The sequence below is a fragment of the Oncorhynchus tshawytscha genome, linkage group LG01, assembly GCF_018296145.1.
Source record: "Oncorhynchus tshawytscha isolate Ot180627B linkage group LG01, Otsh_v2.0, whole genome shotgun sequence".
NCBI classification, from domain to species: Eukaryota; Metazoa; Chordata; class Actinopteri; order Salmoniformes; family Salmonidae; genus Oncorhynchus; species Oncorhynchus tshawytscha.
The window spans coordinates 61,974,629-61,991,303 of record NC_056429.1 but is presented as its reverse complement, the minus strand read 5'-3'; the positions used below and the strand labels follow the sequence as shown (position 1 = coordinate 61,991,303).

At 40.6% G+C, this 16,675-nt stretch overlaps 1 protein-coding gene across 1 annotated transcript in view; it reads right to left on the bottom strand.

Moving 5' to 3' along the window:
• LOC112254573 (SH3 and PX domain-containing protein 2A) overlaps positions 1–16,675 on the bottom strand; it is a 77,141-nt gene that overhangs the window by 40,422 nt on the left and 20,044 nt on the right. The window contains exons 4-6 of the mRNA XM_024427279.2: positions 15,941–16,017; positions 14,253–14,344; positions 5,299–5,330 (exon numbers count right to left, since the gene is read on the bottom strand). Of these exons, the coding sequence (XP_024283047.1) occupies positions 5,299–5,330; positions 14,253–14,344; positions 15,941–16,017 (201 nt within the window). The remainder of the gene's footprint in view (positions 1–5,298; positions 5,331–14,252; positions 14,345–15,940; positions 16,018–16,675) is intronic.

Sequence of the window (16,675 nt, the reverse complement as noted above, 5' to 3'; positions counted from 1 at the left end):
AGGTCACAGTTGGAGAACAATTACTGAGGTACAAGCCAAAACCTTACTGAAACCACATGAAGGAGCAAATCATTGGGCAAGTAATATATTCGTAACTAAACAGTGGTTTTCAGGGACATCTATTCTTTATCTTAACATCATAATCAATGGAGTAAATTTTTGGGGTCCTAATCAGGTACCCAGTGGTTTACCTCTGAGAAAATTCACCAGTTCATAAGTAAATAACAGAACTTGAAACTATCGAACCCTGGATAAACTGATATTGAAGAAAGACATTCAAGATAGCTGGCATGTGGGTGAGGGTGAGGGGATGACAAGCCACTGAGAGAGAGAAAAACAGAGAAAGAAAGAGGGAGGGAGAGAGCGAGCGAGAGAATAATGACGATGCTATGAATGACTGATTGTCTACGTCAGAGTATAAGATAGCCTGTGATTTCTGCAGCATGTGCATGCCAGGTAAACATTGGTAGCCAGTCTGGCTAAACCATGCACTAACCGCCAGCAGTTTGAAGGCCTGGGACAACATTTTCCTGTTGGGGCACAGTTTCAGTAAACTCTTAGGGGAGACCAACATCATGTAATTATGTGGACCATAAACTGCAGCTACAGCACAGATTCACCACAGACTCGCACACTCGCTCCGCTGTCCTGGTTTAATAAAGTAATACCAATCTCTCAGCAGTTAACCCTGTGTCTTGGTGTGCCGGAGGCAGATTTCAAAAGGAGATATGGTCACTGAGCTGTCTATTAAGACTAAGATGGAGAAGCTTTGACAAGACTTGGTTGGCAAAATATTAGCATCTTGAGAGAAGAGACTTTTCCTCCAAGGCTATCAATCTTAAACTAAAAGACGGAAAATGTTGTTTACAAGGGACAATAAAATGGGACCCATTCATTAATTCATCAATGTTCGTCTACTGTAACCATTTAAAATGTATCGGAACAGCAACGTTTACAACTGTGAATAACCTATTATTCCAGCCTCCGATTCCTGGAAGAACTGCAATACGTAGCATGGTCTGAATGTAGGTGACGACAGAGACACACACCTGAAATAAGGCAAGCTTTCCATTTCATCATGTCAATGGAATTCACTGATACGTAAAGGCACAATACCATAGAGTATAGAATGAAATTGGGTTGGAGTCTCGTTTCATTTCGTGGCAACTTCAAGTGTGTTTTCCTATCAGAGAGAAGCAAAGAGAAAATTAGGTTACCAGGAATGAGAAATTCAGCTGTACTATTTTCTGCATAATACTCTAGGTCTACTGTATGTGTAAAGTACATTTTCACAGAATGTTTGTGTCAAATCCATGGCAGCTTCATGAATCACTGAATCATTTAACCTCCCATTTTGTCACCTGGTAAGAAGAGTCTAGAATTCTGAAGACTCAAGTACACACACACACACACACACACACACGGTCATACTGCAGATGCACAGCTGCTAACAGACACACGGTCACACCGCAGATGCACAGCTGCTTCCCCAGCCCCTCTGAATCCTCTGTATAACCCCACCCACGCCCATATCCCCATGCACTGAGCCCACTCACTGCCTCAACAGCCAGCACCCTACCCAGGCACAGCATAGCTGTACAAACAGGTGCTCCATTCCACCCAATGCTGTTTGCTTAACCCTTTCATCACAATGAGCCATGTATGATTTGGCTGTGTGTCTTAAGCAGAGACTTGATATGTTATCGTGAGCTGAGTTGGTCTTGTTATACACTTATGACATTATACAGCTTTGTTCAGCTGTCGGTGGAAAGGCTATGGACTCCCAAGAAATGCTTTACTACTGTCTGCCTATTTGGTACAAAGACATACAGTATATGCCTACACACAGACACGCCAACAGGGATACGAGACACAGACACACGCACCTACCAGACTAATTTCAATAATGGACTTACATACATCATCACATAGGCTACAAGACCTGTTGTGGCTAACTCGATAACTAACCAAAGTAATACAATACTGTAATAACTTAATCGAAATAGAACATACTACCACTGAAAACAAATATTACAAACAGGACACCTTGCAATGTAACAGACCGGAGCAGAAAATATGCACCTCTATATTTAATGCTGTTCAATATAGAGATAAATTAGCCCAGCTAGCACATTTGGTTCCTTGGAAAGTGTGGGAACGTACATTTTTGGTGTCCCATTGGTTCTGTTAAACGAAGCCACAAGTTTCCTAATTTGGTCAGGGGGCCCTCAGATAGCAGATGACAGCAAAATGTGTAGAATTCCAGGAAATTATCTTTAAAACTGCAACAACAAAAACTTTCTTCGTGACAAAAGTTGTGTAATAGCATTACAAAACTGCAACTTTTTCTCACCATGGCAAAACGTGTTAAAATGCAGTAAGTCATCTGAATCCCCCCCCACACAATTAAGTCAAGTGCCACGGGGCCCCGAAAGCGCTAGTCTGGCCCTGCCTGGGAGGTTTTATGTTCTGAAAAGATAAATGCTAGGTTATTTGAAGGTAATTAAATAATGTACTGAGAACATGTTTCAGTAACACTTTTAATAACTCTGCTAATCTGTTTTAACTCCAAGCACAGATAGGCATAAGTCGTGTAATCAGATTTATTTTTAATTGTGGCACAGCATCAGTGACATTCAAACATATGATCTTCTGTTCTCAATCCATGGAAGTAGTCCACTGTGCCACAGAGTGGAGCTGGCATATCATGTTGTTTTTAAACTCATACAGTGGCTTGTGAAAGTATTCACCCCCCTTGGCATTTTTCCTATTTGTTGCCTTACATACAACCTGGAATTGAAATATATTTTTGGGGGGGTTTGTATCATTTGATTTATATAACATGCCTACCACTTTGAAGATGCAAAATAGGTTTTATTGTGAAACAAACAAGAAATAAGACAAAAAAATTAACTTGAGCGTGCATAACTATTCACCACCCCCAAAGTCAATACTTTGTAGAGCCAACTTTTGCAGAAATTACAGCTGCAAGTCTCTTGGGGTATGTCTCTATAAGCTTTGCACATCTAGCCACTGGGATTTTTGCGCATTCTTCAAGGCAAAACTGCTCCACGTTGGATGGGTTCTCAATTGCATTGAGGTCTGGGCGTTGACTAGGCCATTCCAAGACATTTAAATGTTTCCCCTTAAACCATTTGAGTGTTGTTTTAGCAGTATGCTTAGGGTCATTGTCCTGCTGGAAGGTGAATCTCTGTCCCAGTCTTAAATCTCTTGAAGACTGAAACAGGTTTCCCCTCAATAATTTCCCTGTATTTAGCGCCATCCATCATTCCTTTAATCCTGACCAGTTTCCCAGTCCCTGCCAATGAGGTGTTGGGTTTGCGCCAGAAATATAATTTCCTTGATGGCCAAAAAGCTCAATTTTAGTCTCATCTGACCAGAGTACCTTCTGCCATATGTTTGAGGAGTCTTCCACATGCCTTTTGGCAAACACAAAACGTGTGTGCTTATTTTTTTATTTAAGCAATGGCTTTTTTCTGGACACTTCCGTTAAGCCCAACTCTGTGGAGTGTACGGTTTAAAGTGGTCCTCTGGACAGATAGTCCAATATTCACTGTGGAGCTTTGCAGCTCCTTCAGGGTTATCTTTGGTCTCTTTGTTGCCTCTCTAATTAATGCCCTCCTTGCCTGGTCCGTGAGTTTTGGTGGGCGGACCTCTCTTGGCAGGTTTGTTGTGGTGCCATATTCTTTAAATTTTTTAATAATGGATTTAATGGTGCTCCGTGGGATGTTCAAAGTTTTGGATATTTTTTTATAACCCAACCCTGATCTGTACTTCTCCACAACTTTGTCCCTGACCTGTTTAGAGAGCTCCTTGGTCTTCATGGTGCCGCTTGCTAGGTGTTGCCCTTTGCTTAGTGGTGTTGCAGACTCTGGGGCCTTTCAGAACAGGTGTATACATACTGAGATCATGTGTCAGATCATGTGACACTTAGATTGCACACAAGTGGACTTTAATTAACATGATGAAATTAACAGATTATGTGACTTCTGAAGGTAATTGGTTGCACCAGATCTTGTTTAGGGGCTTCATAGCAAAGGGGGTGAATACATATTCACGCACCACTTTTCCGTTTTTTTATTTTTAAGAATTTTTTGAAACAACTTATTTTTTCCATTTCACTTCACCAATTTAAACTATTTTGTGTATGTCCAAGGGAGATGAACACTTTTTCAAGGCTCTGTACAAAGCTTTTAATTTTAGTCTATTCAAACAGACCCCCTTTCAAAGGAACAAGCACTCATTAAGATCAGGTGAGGCCAATTAGTGGGTGTGGCCAACATACCAGAACACACTTAACAAGATGGAGCAGGTTTTCCCAAACTACTAATTTGAAAATGGTGTTAAGAGAATCTCTGAAAAAATGTGCTTGGTTCATAGAACTGGGGTTACTTCAATAACCTTCGGTAGCTGCTAGATTTGGTTACAACAAACAGTGGTTTCTGTTTTCTTACTACAAATGTGGCTCTATACTTGGAACCATTTGAACTGCAAAATATTACGACTCTATAAATTACAGATAAGACTCTCAGGAACACGTACAATATGTTTTCCTCTAAAATGCCCACAAGCCACGCAGGACTCATTAGAACAGAGTGGACAAGAAATAGTTATTTTCTACACAGAAGATCATACAAAATTATTGCTGATGATTTTCTGAATTTACCAATAAGTTTGATGGTTTTCACTTCAAACCATACTTCCTTCAGATTGATATACTTTGAAAGTCCTGTCAGAATGATTTGTAATAGACGTTCATAGCCCCAATTTTTTTTTAAAGAAAACATATGCCGTTGATTCCATAATTGTTTTTACATGTTGGAGTCTTAATTTGTCTTTAATATCAAAATGGGGTTGTGGGCCGGCCAAAAAAAGTTTAGGAACCCCTGAGATAGAAGATAGAGAGAGTTTTGTTGATGCTGTTTTTAAATAACATTCTTAGAATGATCTTTGAACGTTACAAATGGTTTCTTGTGGTTTTATGGACATTTTTCATTGTGTTCTGAGAACATGACTTTAAATCCATGAGGAAACCTGCAGAAAATGCAACACTGAAGTACTGAAATTCCCACCTAAGAAACATACGGTTCTCAGAACGTTATGTGCTGGCTGTCCTGAACCATTCACAGAACTTCGTGGGAAGGTTGCATGCAAAATAGCAATAGCACAAACATGCTCTCACCAAGCTCTTAGAAACATATGGTTCTCAGAACAGTATGTGCTAGATGGGATGGTTCTCAGAACGTTATGTGCTAGCTGGGAGGTGATTTGTCTTACCTGATTTGTGTTTGGTGGATCCCCCATAGTCCCTGAAAAAGAAGCAACACCAGAGAGTCATGGTAAGTGTGTGACAGGGAGCCAGGGCAATGCAGGAGCATGTTGTCCCACACAGGACTCTGTACCCTACCAGCTACCAGCCTCTGCCTGATTAAGAATGCACACACAGAGACAGGCACCACACACAGAGCAAGCCAGAGAGGGAAAGGGAGAATGAGGGAAATAGATAGAGGGAGATTGCTGTGTGTACATTATGTGTAAGAAAGAGTGAGAGAAAGTGAGTGGTTTTTGATTTGAGCATGTTTATTGGTGAATGTTGGGTATGTGATTGTGTGTGGGTTGTGCGTGTGTCAGTGAGAGAGAACACTGCAATGAAATGGACACGCCTGATCTTAATGAGTGCTCGTTTCCTTTGAAATAGGGTGTTTGAATAGACTAAAATGAACAGTAAAAAACATGGTATGCTAGCTCCATCCTGGTAGCGCAGTGGACTAATTTCATAGATAAAGAACAGAAAATAATAGGCTCAAATTTAACTGACGCTGTGCCACAAGAAAAAATAAATGTGTTTGCATGATTAATGCCTAAGCAAATGAATTTCCATGTGTCATATCTGTGCTTGGATTTCAAAACAGTTAAACTAAGCTATGAGTTATTGAAACATTTTCTCAAATAACCTATGTCCATTCTCAAATAACCTATGATGTCTGATCTCAGAATGTTAATTTAGCCTCCCATGAAAGCTTTCAGGGTCCATAGTAAGACATTCTCAGAACCTGCCTGCAATCTAAAAATGTACGTTCCCAGAACAGGCAAAATGTTCACTACCGTTCTCAGAACGTTTTTAAAAAAAATCAGTTTTACCAGTCAGGAAACTTATGGCCTCGTTCTCAGAACCAATGGGAAACCAAAAACGTACATTCCCACAACCAAATGTACCTGCTGAGGTACCTCGCAATATTTTGTATTTATCATTTAACTAGGCAAGTCAATTAATAATAAATTCTTATTTACAATGACAGCATACCCCGTCCAAACCTTAACAACGCTGGACCAATTGTGCACCTCCCTGAGACTCCCAAACACGGCTGGTTGTGATACAGCCTGGAATCGAACCAGGGTCTGTAGTGACACCTCTAGCATTAGACCGCTGCGCCACTCAGGAGTCCTGAATATTCAGAGTAATTTTCTGAAACACACAACTAGGCAGAGTCATATTTTATATGGTGCCTTAAGAGACATGTAAATAGTTACCTTGGCACTCATTAAATCTTACGTAATTTTTTAAATAACAACACAATCAGTTGAAAAGACACTTCCATTTAAAGTTGCACTATGCAGGAATTGCTCCGCCATTTCCTGGTTGCTAAAACTCGAATAGTTTGCCTAATTTCAGTCTGTTACAAAATAAGCTATTATAGTGTAGATAATCATTGTACCATCTAAACCTCTGTGAAATATAGTGTATTTTCCATAACCCAAAAATGTGTTGTTTCAGCTGTTTTGAAGCTGGTGTACAAAACCGAAAGTAAAAGACACAAAAACAAAGCTTAAGAACGGGAATCATAGAAATAGCACACATAGAACAACAGAGCTACCTAAATCTATAACTCACATTTCTATGTGAATTTGGTCAGGTTGCCCAAAAAGATACAAATTGCCACTAACTGTTACATGGAATATACATACATGCATGCATATTCTAAACATTAGATCCAGATGAGATGCCTGTACACTACTGAATAACAACTATAACACTCCTACTGTAAACATTTTATAACTTTAGATTATCATGGGTGAGAGATGAAATAATCGTATATCCAGCTCGTTTTGATTCCCAGCCGACATAGTATGTTTGTGTTGCAAAAAAACAACAACCCACAAACATTCTAAGCAAGACGACTTGTACTGTATCACAAATGAACAATAGCTTTTTGGAACCACTTTATTAAAGTTTATCCTGACTTAGTGACCTAAAGAGGACATATTTTACTGATATGGAACAAGCCAAGTACTAATAAGTAGCTAATTTATAGTTGATTCATAATTTGTATGTTGAGGTAGTTGATGTAGTTAAGGTTACAGTATGCAGCTACAGTATAAGTTCCAGTTGTACACCTATCTTAAACACAACCCCTCTCCCTAACATACTGTACACATCAAGAATCACTACACCACTTCAGCCAATTCTTTCCTGAAGGCCACTCAGGAGAATAGAGCTGTTCTGTTGGACGGTTGGGCTGCTGGCCTCTGGAGCTAGCTGTTTATGGTTCTGGGCCATAGTGGCATATGAAACGCATTACCATGGAGGTCTGAGGGTGGGGTAGAGGGGCTGGGGAGCTTTGGGGGTAGAAAGTTGGGGTGGGGGGACCGGGGGATGCTGGATCGGCCAGGCTTGCGAGTAACCCGTACCTCAGAGCTGGAATAATACACTTCCCAGGAGAGGAATGTGCGCACACTCTCTGGCTCAGCACACTCCTACCAACAGTAAAATCGAATAGATGTGGGGAAGTTGAGGGGAGGAATATGTCCAAACACTATTAACATGTTAAGACAGTGTGCTAGTGCTTTCTGCAGTGAAGTGAACCTTTTGCTGACTGGAAAGGGCATAGACATACAGTACACACACACACACACATGTACAAGCTCTAAACAATCGTCTCTCACCACGCTCTCCCTCATGCACACCCTCACACACACAAACATTCAATGTATGGGTGGGGGTTTTAAACGTATAATTAAATCTGAATCTGTATGGGCCCATCCTGAGCTGAGAATAACCAGCTGTTTGTATCTGACTGCAGCTCAGTCTTTGTTGGTGGGCCCATTAGACATGGAATGTGTGAGATATTAGTCTTTTGCACACAGTTTTCAGCCAGTTGGTTTTCAGCCAAGAGACTGAGTCCACTCGAGGTATATGGTAAACAAATACTGCTGTCCGTAACCATAGTCTGCCCCCTGCATGAGTAACCCCTGGTTCGAGGTCAAAAGTAATTGGACAGGAAGTCATTATAATCAATGGAGAGTTGACCTACCCACAGAATCATGCAGTGTGTGCGGTTGAGGGAGGAGGGGGTTGATAAGTGAAGACAAGCATGCATTACAGAGTCAATGAGGTATAGAGTCAATGACACCTTCATTTCCAATTAAGCAAAAGCCCCTAGACAAGGGGTCCCCAGTTACATTCAGCTGTGGGCCTATTTTCCCTTGAGCGAATGGTCGGAAGGTAGTTATAAATCATTTGTACTCCTCAAATTGACCGCAAGAATCGCAAAAATATATAGTATTTGACACAAATGGAATCATTTCAAACTTTTTACATTGGGGTACGATCAGAAAAGCATATTTAATTATCCATGGGAATATTTGGGAACAGATTTCCTACATTGAAATCCATTTGAGCCGATTTCCTGGTGATTTTACAATATTTTATGTCCAACAATTAATTGTATTTATTTATTTTTGCTCAGAAATCTTGTGGGGGTCAAATAAATCACCCGCGGGCCACCTATTGGGGAGCCCTGCCCTAGACAATGGAGTTACTGAATCCATGTCAGTGAAGGTAAATACACTGAACAAAAATAAACACTCAACATGCAATAATTTCAACTATTTTACTGAAATCAGTCAATTGGAATAAATTCATTAGGCCCTAGTCTATCAATTTCCAATGACTGGGCAGGGGCGCAGCCATGGTGGGCCTGGGAGGGCATAGAACTACCCACTTGGGAGATAGGCCTACTCACTGGGGAGCCAGGCCCAGCCAATCAGAATGAGTTTGTCCCCACAAAAGGGCTTTATTACAGACAGAAATACTCCTCAGTTTCATCAGCTGTCCGGGTGGCTGGTCTCGGATGATCCCGCAGGTGAAGAAGCCAGATGTGAAGGGCCTGTGCTGGCGTGGTTACACGTGGTCTGCGATTGTCAGGCTGGTTGGATGTACTGCCAAATTCGCTAAAACAACGTTTGAGGCGGCTTATGGTAGAGAAATGGTGGATATTCCTATAGTCAGCATGCCAGTGGCACACTCCCTCAACTTGAGACATCTGTGGCATTGTGTTGTGTGACAAAACCGCACATTTTAGTGGCCTTTTATTGTCCCCAGCACAAGGTGCACCTGTGTAATAATCATGCTGTTTAATCGGCTTCTTGATATGCCACACCTGTCAGGTGGATGGATTATCTTGTCAAAGGATGTAAACAAATGTGTGTGCAAAATATGAGAGAAATAAGCTTTTTGTGTGTATGGAAGATCTTTTATTTCAGCTCATGAAACATGGGACGAACACTTTACATGTTGCATTTATACTTTTCTTCAGTATAGTACTATGGTTAGATGAGTTTGTTAGCTCAATGTCAGAATTCAGCATATCTGCTTTTTGGCCTACATTTACTCAAACTCTAACTTATTGTATGTTTTGTGCGTCACTCGATGTATTGTGTTACTGTAAAACCCATTGTTCAGAAACATATTAGGTGGCTCCCTCTTGTGGTAGTAAAGCTCCTGTATTTCTGGTTTCTGTATAATGCTTGAGTGGTGCATTAAGGTTACTAAACCAAAAGAGGGCAGTGGAGGGAAGGCAATTGCAACAAATTAGCATATGACTGCAACAAATTAGCATATGACTACAACAAATACAGTGGGCACCCTTTGGATTTGTTCACATTTTGTTGCGTTACAAAGTATGATTAAAATACATTCTATGTCTCTGGATGGCAGAAAGGAATGATGTTGCTGTTTGACTAACATAGCAGTAACTTAATTCTGTCTTTTTTTAATATTCTTATATATTTTTTATTTCACCTTTATTTAACCAGGTAGGCCAGTTGAGAACATGTTCTCATTTACAACTGCGACCTGGCCAATATAAAGCAAAGCAGTGCGACACAAACAACAACACAGAGTTACACATGGAATAAACAAACTTATAGTAAATAAAACAATAGGAAAAAAATCTAAATACAGCGTGTGCAAATGAGGTAAGATTAGGGAGGTAAGGCAATAAATAGGTGGTAGTGGCGAAGTAATTACAATTTAGCAATTAAACACTGGAGTGATAGATGTGCAGAAAATGAATGTGCAAGTAGAGATACTGGGGTGCAAAGGAGCATTTTAAAAAATTTAAAAACATTTGGGGATGAGATAGTTGGAAGGGTTATTTACAGATGGGCTATGTACAGGTGCAGTGATCTGTGAGCTGCTCTGACAGCTGATGCTTCTTAAAGTTAGTGAGGGAGGGAGATATGAGTCTCCAGCTTCAGTGATTTTTGCAATTCGTTCCAGTCATTGGCAGCAGAGAACTGGAAGAAAAGGTAATTGGCAGCCAAAGGAGGAATAGGCTTTGGGGGTGACCAGTGAAATATACCTGCTAGAGCGTGTGCTATGGGTGGGTGCTGCTATGGTGACCAGTGAGCTGAGATAAGGCGGGGCTTTACCTAGCAAAGACTTATAGATGAACTGGAGCCAGTGGGTTTGGCGACGAATATGAAGAGAGGTCCAGCCAACGAGAGCATACAGGTCACAGTGGTGGGTAGTATATGGGGCTTTGGTGACAAAAAGGATGGCACTGTGATAGACTGCATCCAATCTGCTAAGTAGAGAGTTGAAGGTTATTTTATAAATTACATTGCCGAAGTCAAGGATCGGTAGAATAGTCAGTTTTACGAGTGTATGTTTGGCAGCATGAGTGAAGGATGCTTTGTTTTGCGAAATAGGAAGCCGATTCTAGATTTAATTTTGGATTAGAGATTAGGAGAGTTTACAGTCTAACCAGACACCTAGGTATTTGTAGTTGTCAACATATTCTAAATCAGAACCGTCCAGAGTAGTGATGCTGGATGGGCGGGCAGGTGCAGGCAGCGATCGGTTGAAGAGCATGCATTTAGTTTTACTTGCATTTAAGAGCAGCTGGAGGCCACAAAACCAGAGTTGTATGGCATTGAAGCTCATCTGGAGGTTTTCCAATTTTTCCTATAATTTTTCTATTTTTTCCTGTGAAATGTCCTGAGCACCGTCCTGTGAATTGGAAAGTCTTGCCTGTTCTCCCCGTGGACCTGAGTTGGTCAGCACAGAGGTGCCTTGTCCTGTATAGGCCTGCAGACTTGGGTTAGAGTCTTGTGCAGCAGTGTGCTCTCCATGAGCTGCTGTCTGAATCACACTGTGTCCTGACTGTTCTGATTGAGCTGAAACACTGTGAGCCTGGGCTGTTTGAATGTCAATGTGCTCAATGAATTGGGGTCCTTCTTTGGCACGCACACTTAATACATGTCTGGCAGATGTGCCCCTCTGCCCTATGTGAAATGCAAGGTCTAAGATCCTGTATCTCTCTACAATTTGCTCAAAGCAGTCATTCATGCTATCTATTGTTGTTGAGTTGGCCTTTCTTTCTTGCTATTTCAGTTTGCAGCTCTAGAGTCTCCCTTCTTTTCCTCAGTTCCATCTTTTGTTGGTTTAATTCTTCCTCCTTATCCTCTAAATGGTGTTTGAACTTGAGAGCAGCAGCCGTTATTATTAATACTGCTCTTTCAGCCTCTGGTTGAGGATGTGGAGGATACACCTGAGCGTGAACTCCTGTTAGACCTGCGGCTGGAGGATTGGGACACACTGTCAGTAGGTTTAAGATCATCTTTCTCATCAGTGCATTCATCAGGTTTCTCTGGTGCTGGGGCTGCACCTGAGATCCATTGGGACACAGTAACAAGAAATGTCTTAATATGCTGCCATTTGGGTTCATACCATTTCAACATATCATTTTTTTATTTCATCCTCAGGTATCATGTGATGATATGAATCAATAAATTATTTGAATCCATTCAACAATTCTTTTTTACAACTTGAATATTCTTATTGTCAGTCATCAGATCAGTAACCATATGTCCATTTTGTGAGTCAGCTTTCCCAGTTTACACCTTCTGGATTTGCGCATTTGGGAAACTTTCTCCTTCCAAGTCCTTTTCTGATAAAGGCACCTCCACTAGCACCATGTGCACTGGTATAATTCTCTTCCACCATCTTCCCTCAATAGGCTATCAGAATAATACCTATATTTCAATATGCAACCAATGGATCAATAAGCGCTCTGGTGCGCTGCTCTCCTTTTAACAGTGCCACTATATAATTCATATTCACAATTCAAAGAATTAGGCAGCGGAGATTGGAAATCGGATTCTATGCATTCAATCCATTGTCCAAATAAGTCACTCCAATAGAAAACGTTCCATTACTTTGTACGTATGCATGATGAATGTAGCCATACACTTAAATGTAACCATTAATCCATCAAAAAGTGTGTGCACTTGTTAGACTACTTTTACATACCAAAGTGTGTATTTTCTACGCTGTAGTCTTGAGGCCGCGTGAGTCCTTTGTTCCTTGGTTATGCATCTTTCCAAACAATCCAGTTTTTCAATTCCAATGAAGTCTTTTGACCATACCAGACCATGTTAACCATGCTGTTTGTTTCTTTAGTTTAATGATCAAAATTCATTTTTGTAAACGGAAGAACGACAAATAAAGGTATTACTATTTTTCTAATTGAATCAAACACTGGACATTGGATTTCTATGCTTCAAGACGGACATTTCACCACTCTCCATTGAGGCTAAAGGATTCAAATGGAAATTGTATTGGGACAATTATATTGGACAATTTAGCAACTACATTTAGTCAAGAATCCTGGTACCTCTCACAAATCAGACATTTAATATTTCTTTAAGCATGGTCAAGTTAATAATCATGCTGTGGATGTTATCGTAAAACACCCAGACACAACAAAGATACAGTCGTCCTTCTGAACTGAGCTGCAGGGCAGGAAGGAAGGTGATTTTAAAACAGCTACAGAATTGAATGGCTGTAAAGGGATAAAACTGAGGATGGATCAACATTGAAGTGACTCCACAATAATGACCTACCTAAATGACATAATGAAAAGAAGAATACAAATATACAGAATCAAATATTCCAAAACATGAATCCTGTATGCAACAAGGCACTAATGTAATACTGCTTAAAAGCACACCAAAGGAATATAGTTTTGGGGAAAATCCAACACAACACATCAATGTTTAACTGCCCACTGGGCACACACTGGTTGAATCAATGAAATGATGTTGAACCAATGCGGAATAGACGTTGAATTGACATCTGTGCCCAGTGGTTGTCTGCTTATTTTCAAGCATGGTGGTGGCTGCATCATGGTATGCTTGACATAGGCAAAGAGTAGGATGTTTTAATGATGAAAAGGAATGGGATGGAGCTAAGCACAGGCAAAATCCTGGACAAAAACCTGCTTCAGTATGCTTTACACTTGACACTGGGAGAGGAATTCACTTTTCAGCAGGACAATAACCTACAACACATGGCCAAATCTACAGAGAAAAAAATTACTAGATGCAGATGTAAGTTTCCACTTATCAAATGTCCATTGACATCAAATACCAAACCCTACTGGTATAAATCTGAGGATGATAAATTAATTATAGTAATGCCTTGTCTGACCTGAACTTAACCACCATAATACCATTGAACAATAAGCACTGCGCTGGGATCAGATGTCACCTCCCATGTATCATCATTAATAAAAGCCCAGAGCCTGGTTGACCATCCATCATCTATGTGACATGAGGTCACTTGGAGATCAATACATGTCAGTGTGTGTGAGAGACGTCTGCACCAGCTGCCAGTGCTCTGACACATACACACACACACACACACAAGCAAATAAGACATATGCTTTGTATTATCATATTAACCTAAATTAAACATGTTTATTGTTGTACTTGGGGGCAGTGTTTGATACCTTAAAGTACAACTGAAAAGTACAACATGAAGAACCTGGTAAAAAGCAAGAAATTGAGAAATAGATTCCCTTTAAAACCTGACAATATGTGAGATAGCCATGTGTTATTATTCAGTGACTACTGTAGGGAGAGATCGCCAGGTAAATGAAACTCACTCTTTAGGAGGGTTGATGTCCTCAGCCTTGGTTTCAAAGAAACTCAGCACCTCCTCACTCTGGGAGATCTGGTTAGGGAGCCTCATCACAGCCTAGAAGGAGAGAGGGAAGGAGGGCGAGAAGGAGAGTGATGGAAAATATTATAATTGTGAAATGGTATAATGATTATTCACAATGACAAGACTTCATAACACATCATCAAGATAACTATCAGCTAATGTGGTCACATGTACCCTGAATTTCATCAACTGACTGACTCCATATGTGGAAGCCTTCCACTATATCACAAAAGGACTGTGTGTGTGTGTGAGATCACCAGATCATCAACTAGGATCATCAACCAAGGGACGATTATTTCTTGAGAGGATGGTCAGGGGACCGAAACATAATGACAAATTATTTGTAGACTGCAAATTCACCGCAAAAAGCCCAAACAGATATAATATTTGACTAAAATCTAATAATTTCAAACCTTGCTTACATTTGAATATGATCACATGCGTGTATATCTCTCTATGATGCTTGGGAATACTTTGGGAATACTTTTTCTGGTATTTTAGTCTTTTATGTCCAACAAATACATTTCTTAAAAAACATACATATTTAGTTATTTATTTTGCTAAGAAACCCTGGAGGAAAATAAAAATCACCCACGGGCCAAATTCGGCCCGCGAACCACCAGTTGGGGAACCCTGGTTTACAGTAAGGCCCTGTTACTCAGCGGCTCAGAGGATGAAGGGGAGGTATGGAAGACGAGAAGGGGAAGGAAGAGGGATCAGAGCCCGGAGCAGGGATAAGACAGAGGAAAACAGATGGAGGACGATAGCTACCAGAACCCTTTCTGACAGGACTACAACTGTGTCTGCTTTGAAAAGTACTTTCGAAATAAACCATTTTCATACACAATGAATATGATGCATATGATACTGAATTAGGGACATACAGTCTTTATATTTGGTGTAAATCTGATAATTACATGTTAGAACTTTACTCTTTCAGACTCAGCATTTTCTGTCACAAGGCTCTGCATTCACAGCTCACATGGCAGGTTTCGGTTTTTCCACAATAACAAAAAGCGTGATTACTGCCACACTTGGCAAGCCACCAAGTGTCCCAGATCCCAGAAAGCCTGAAACAAATGAGGTCAGGTGACCAGCTGAGTTCATTTCTCCATCTCACATGCTGAATCATTCCGTTCTACGCATCCTGTGTTTGAGCTGTGTGCACCTATAGATGATCTCTTACGTCTATTTCTCCGGTTTTCTATATAAACCCACTATATAAGGAAATTACATACTGTAAGAGCAGATAGAGCTAGACTTTCCAGTGAATGCTGCTGGTGGATAAAACATGCTCCAAAGACATTCAAACTAAACAATTTATTAAAGAAATGACTGGACCGTGTGAGATGTGGCTACTTAGTAGGCTATAAGTAATAAAAAGACTTCTTGCCATTCATTGAAGGGTGACTGCACTTCCTGATTTGGCCTCAGTTCAAGATTTGGTTCATTGAGAAATGCTAGCGACCATGACTGAATTCAAACGTGGGTTGGTTTCAGGGTGTGGTTTGACATGGGTGTCTCGTTTGTGTGTTCACAGGTGGGAAGAGTTAAAGAGCAGTTGGCCTTTAAAGCAGCAAGCAGTACATCATTTACAGCAAAGACAAAAACAAGATACTTGGTTCTTACTCTGCAGTAGTCATTAAGATGCTTCAACCTTTTCACAGCCACGTCTCTGACTTGACTTCGCCGAAATAAGAGTTTACCTGTAAAAGAGATATAGAACTCTGAGTTGTCATTGAATGTGCTGTTTCTAAAAGTACCACCAGGTGGCATAACACTAGCCCAGACCCAGGCATTCGGCAGTGGACTTTTTAAGAAACGGTCTGACATATTATGTAGTAGGCCTATTCTAAATAGTATGTGGTACTCGAGACAAGATTTCATGAAAAAGACAAATGTAAAATATGTGTGAGTGTGTCTGTCTTTCTGTCTCTCTGTCTGTCATGATAACAGTAAGACGACTGTTTATTTTAGAGTGAGGAAGTGCATAGAGCCCACTCCCTGGGTAGGTTTTACAAGGTGGTGTAAACAATACTATCCAGACGTTTGAGTGCTGTGCAGCTCTCTTACAATGGCACTCTTCACTCCTCTGGGGCATGCTGAGGTTATCAAATTAGCCTCCTACTGCCATGCTACAAGCACACCACAGCCTTATTCAGCCAGCTGGAACAGTGGAAAAACTAGAAATGTGCTATGTTAGAACAGACCAAATGATAGAGAAGCAGGTCCTTTCTGTGTGTTCTTGCATTTCATTGCATTTTGTTTCAATGTGGTGTCAAACCACCACCTCTAAAATGCTGCTGTTCAACATCTAGTTTTGATTTACATTTGTTTCAGTTTTCTAATAACGTGGATTGAATG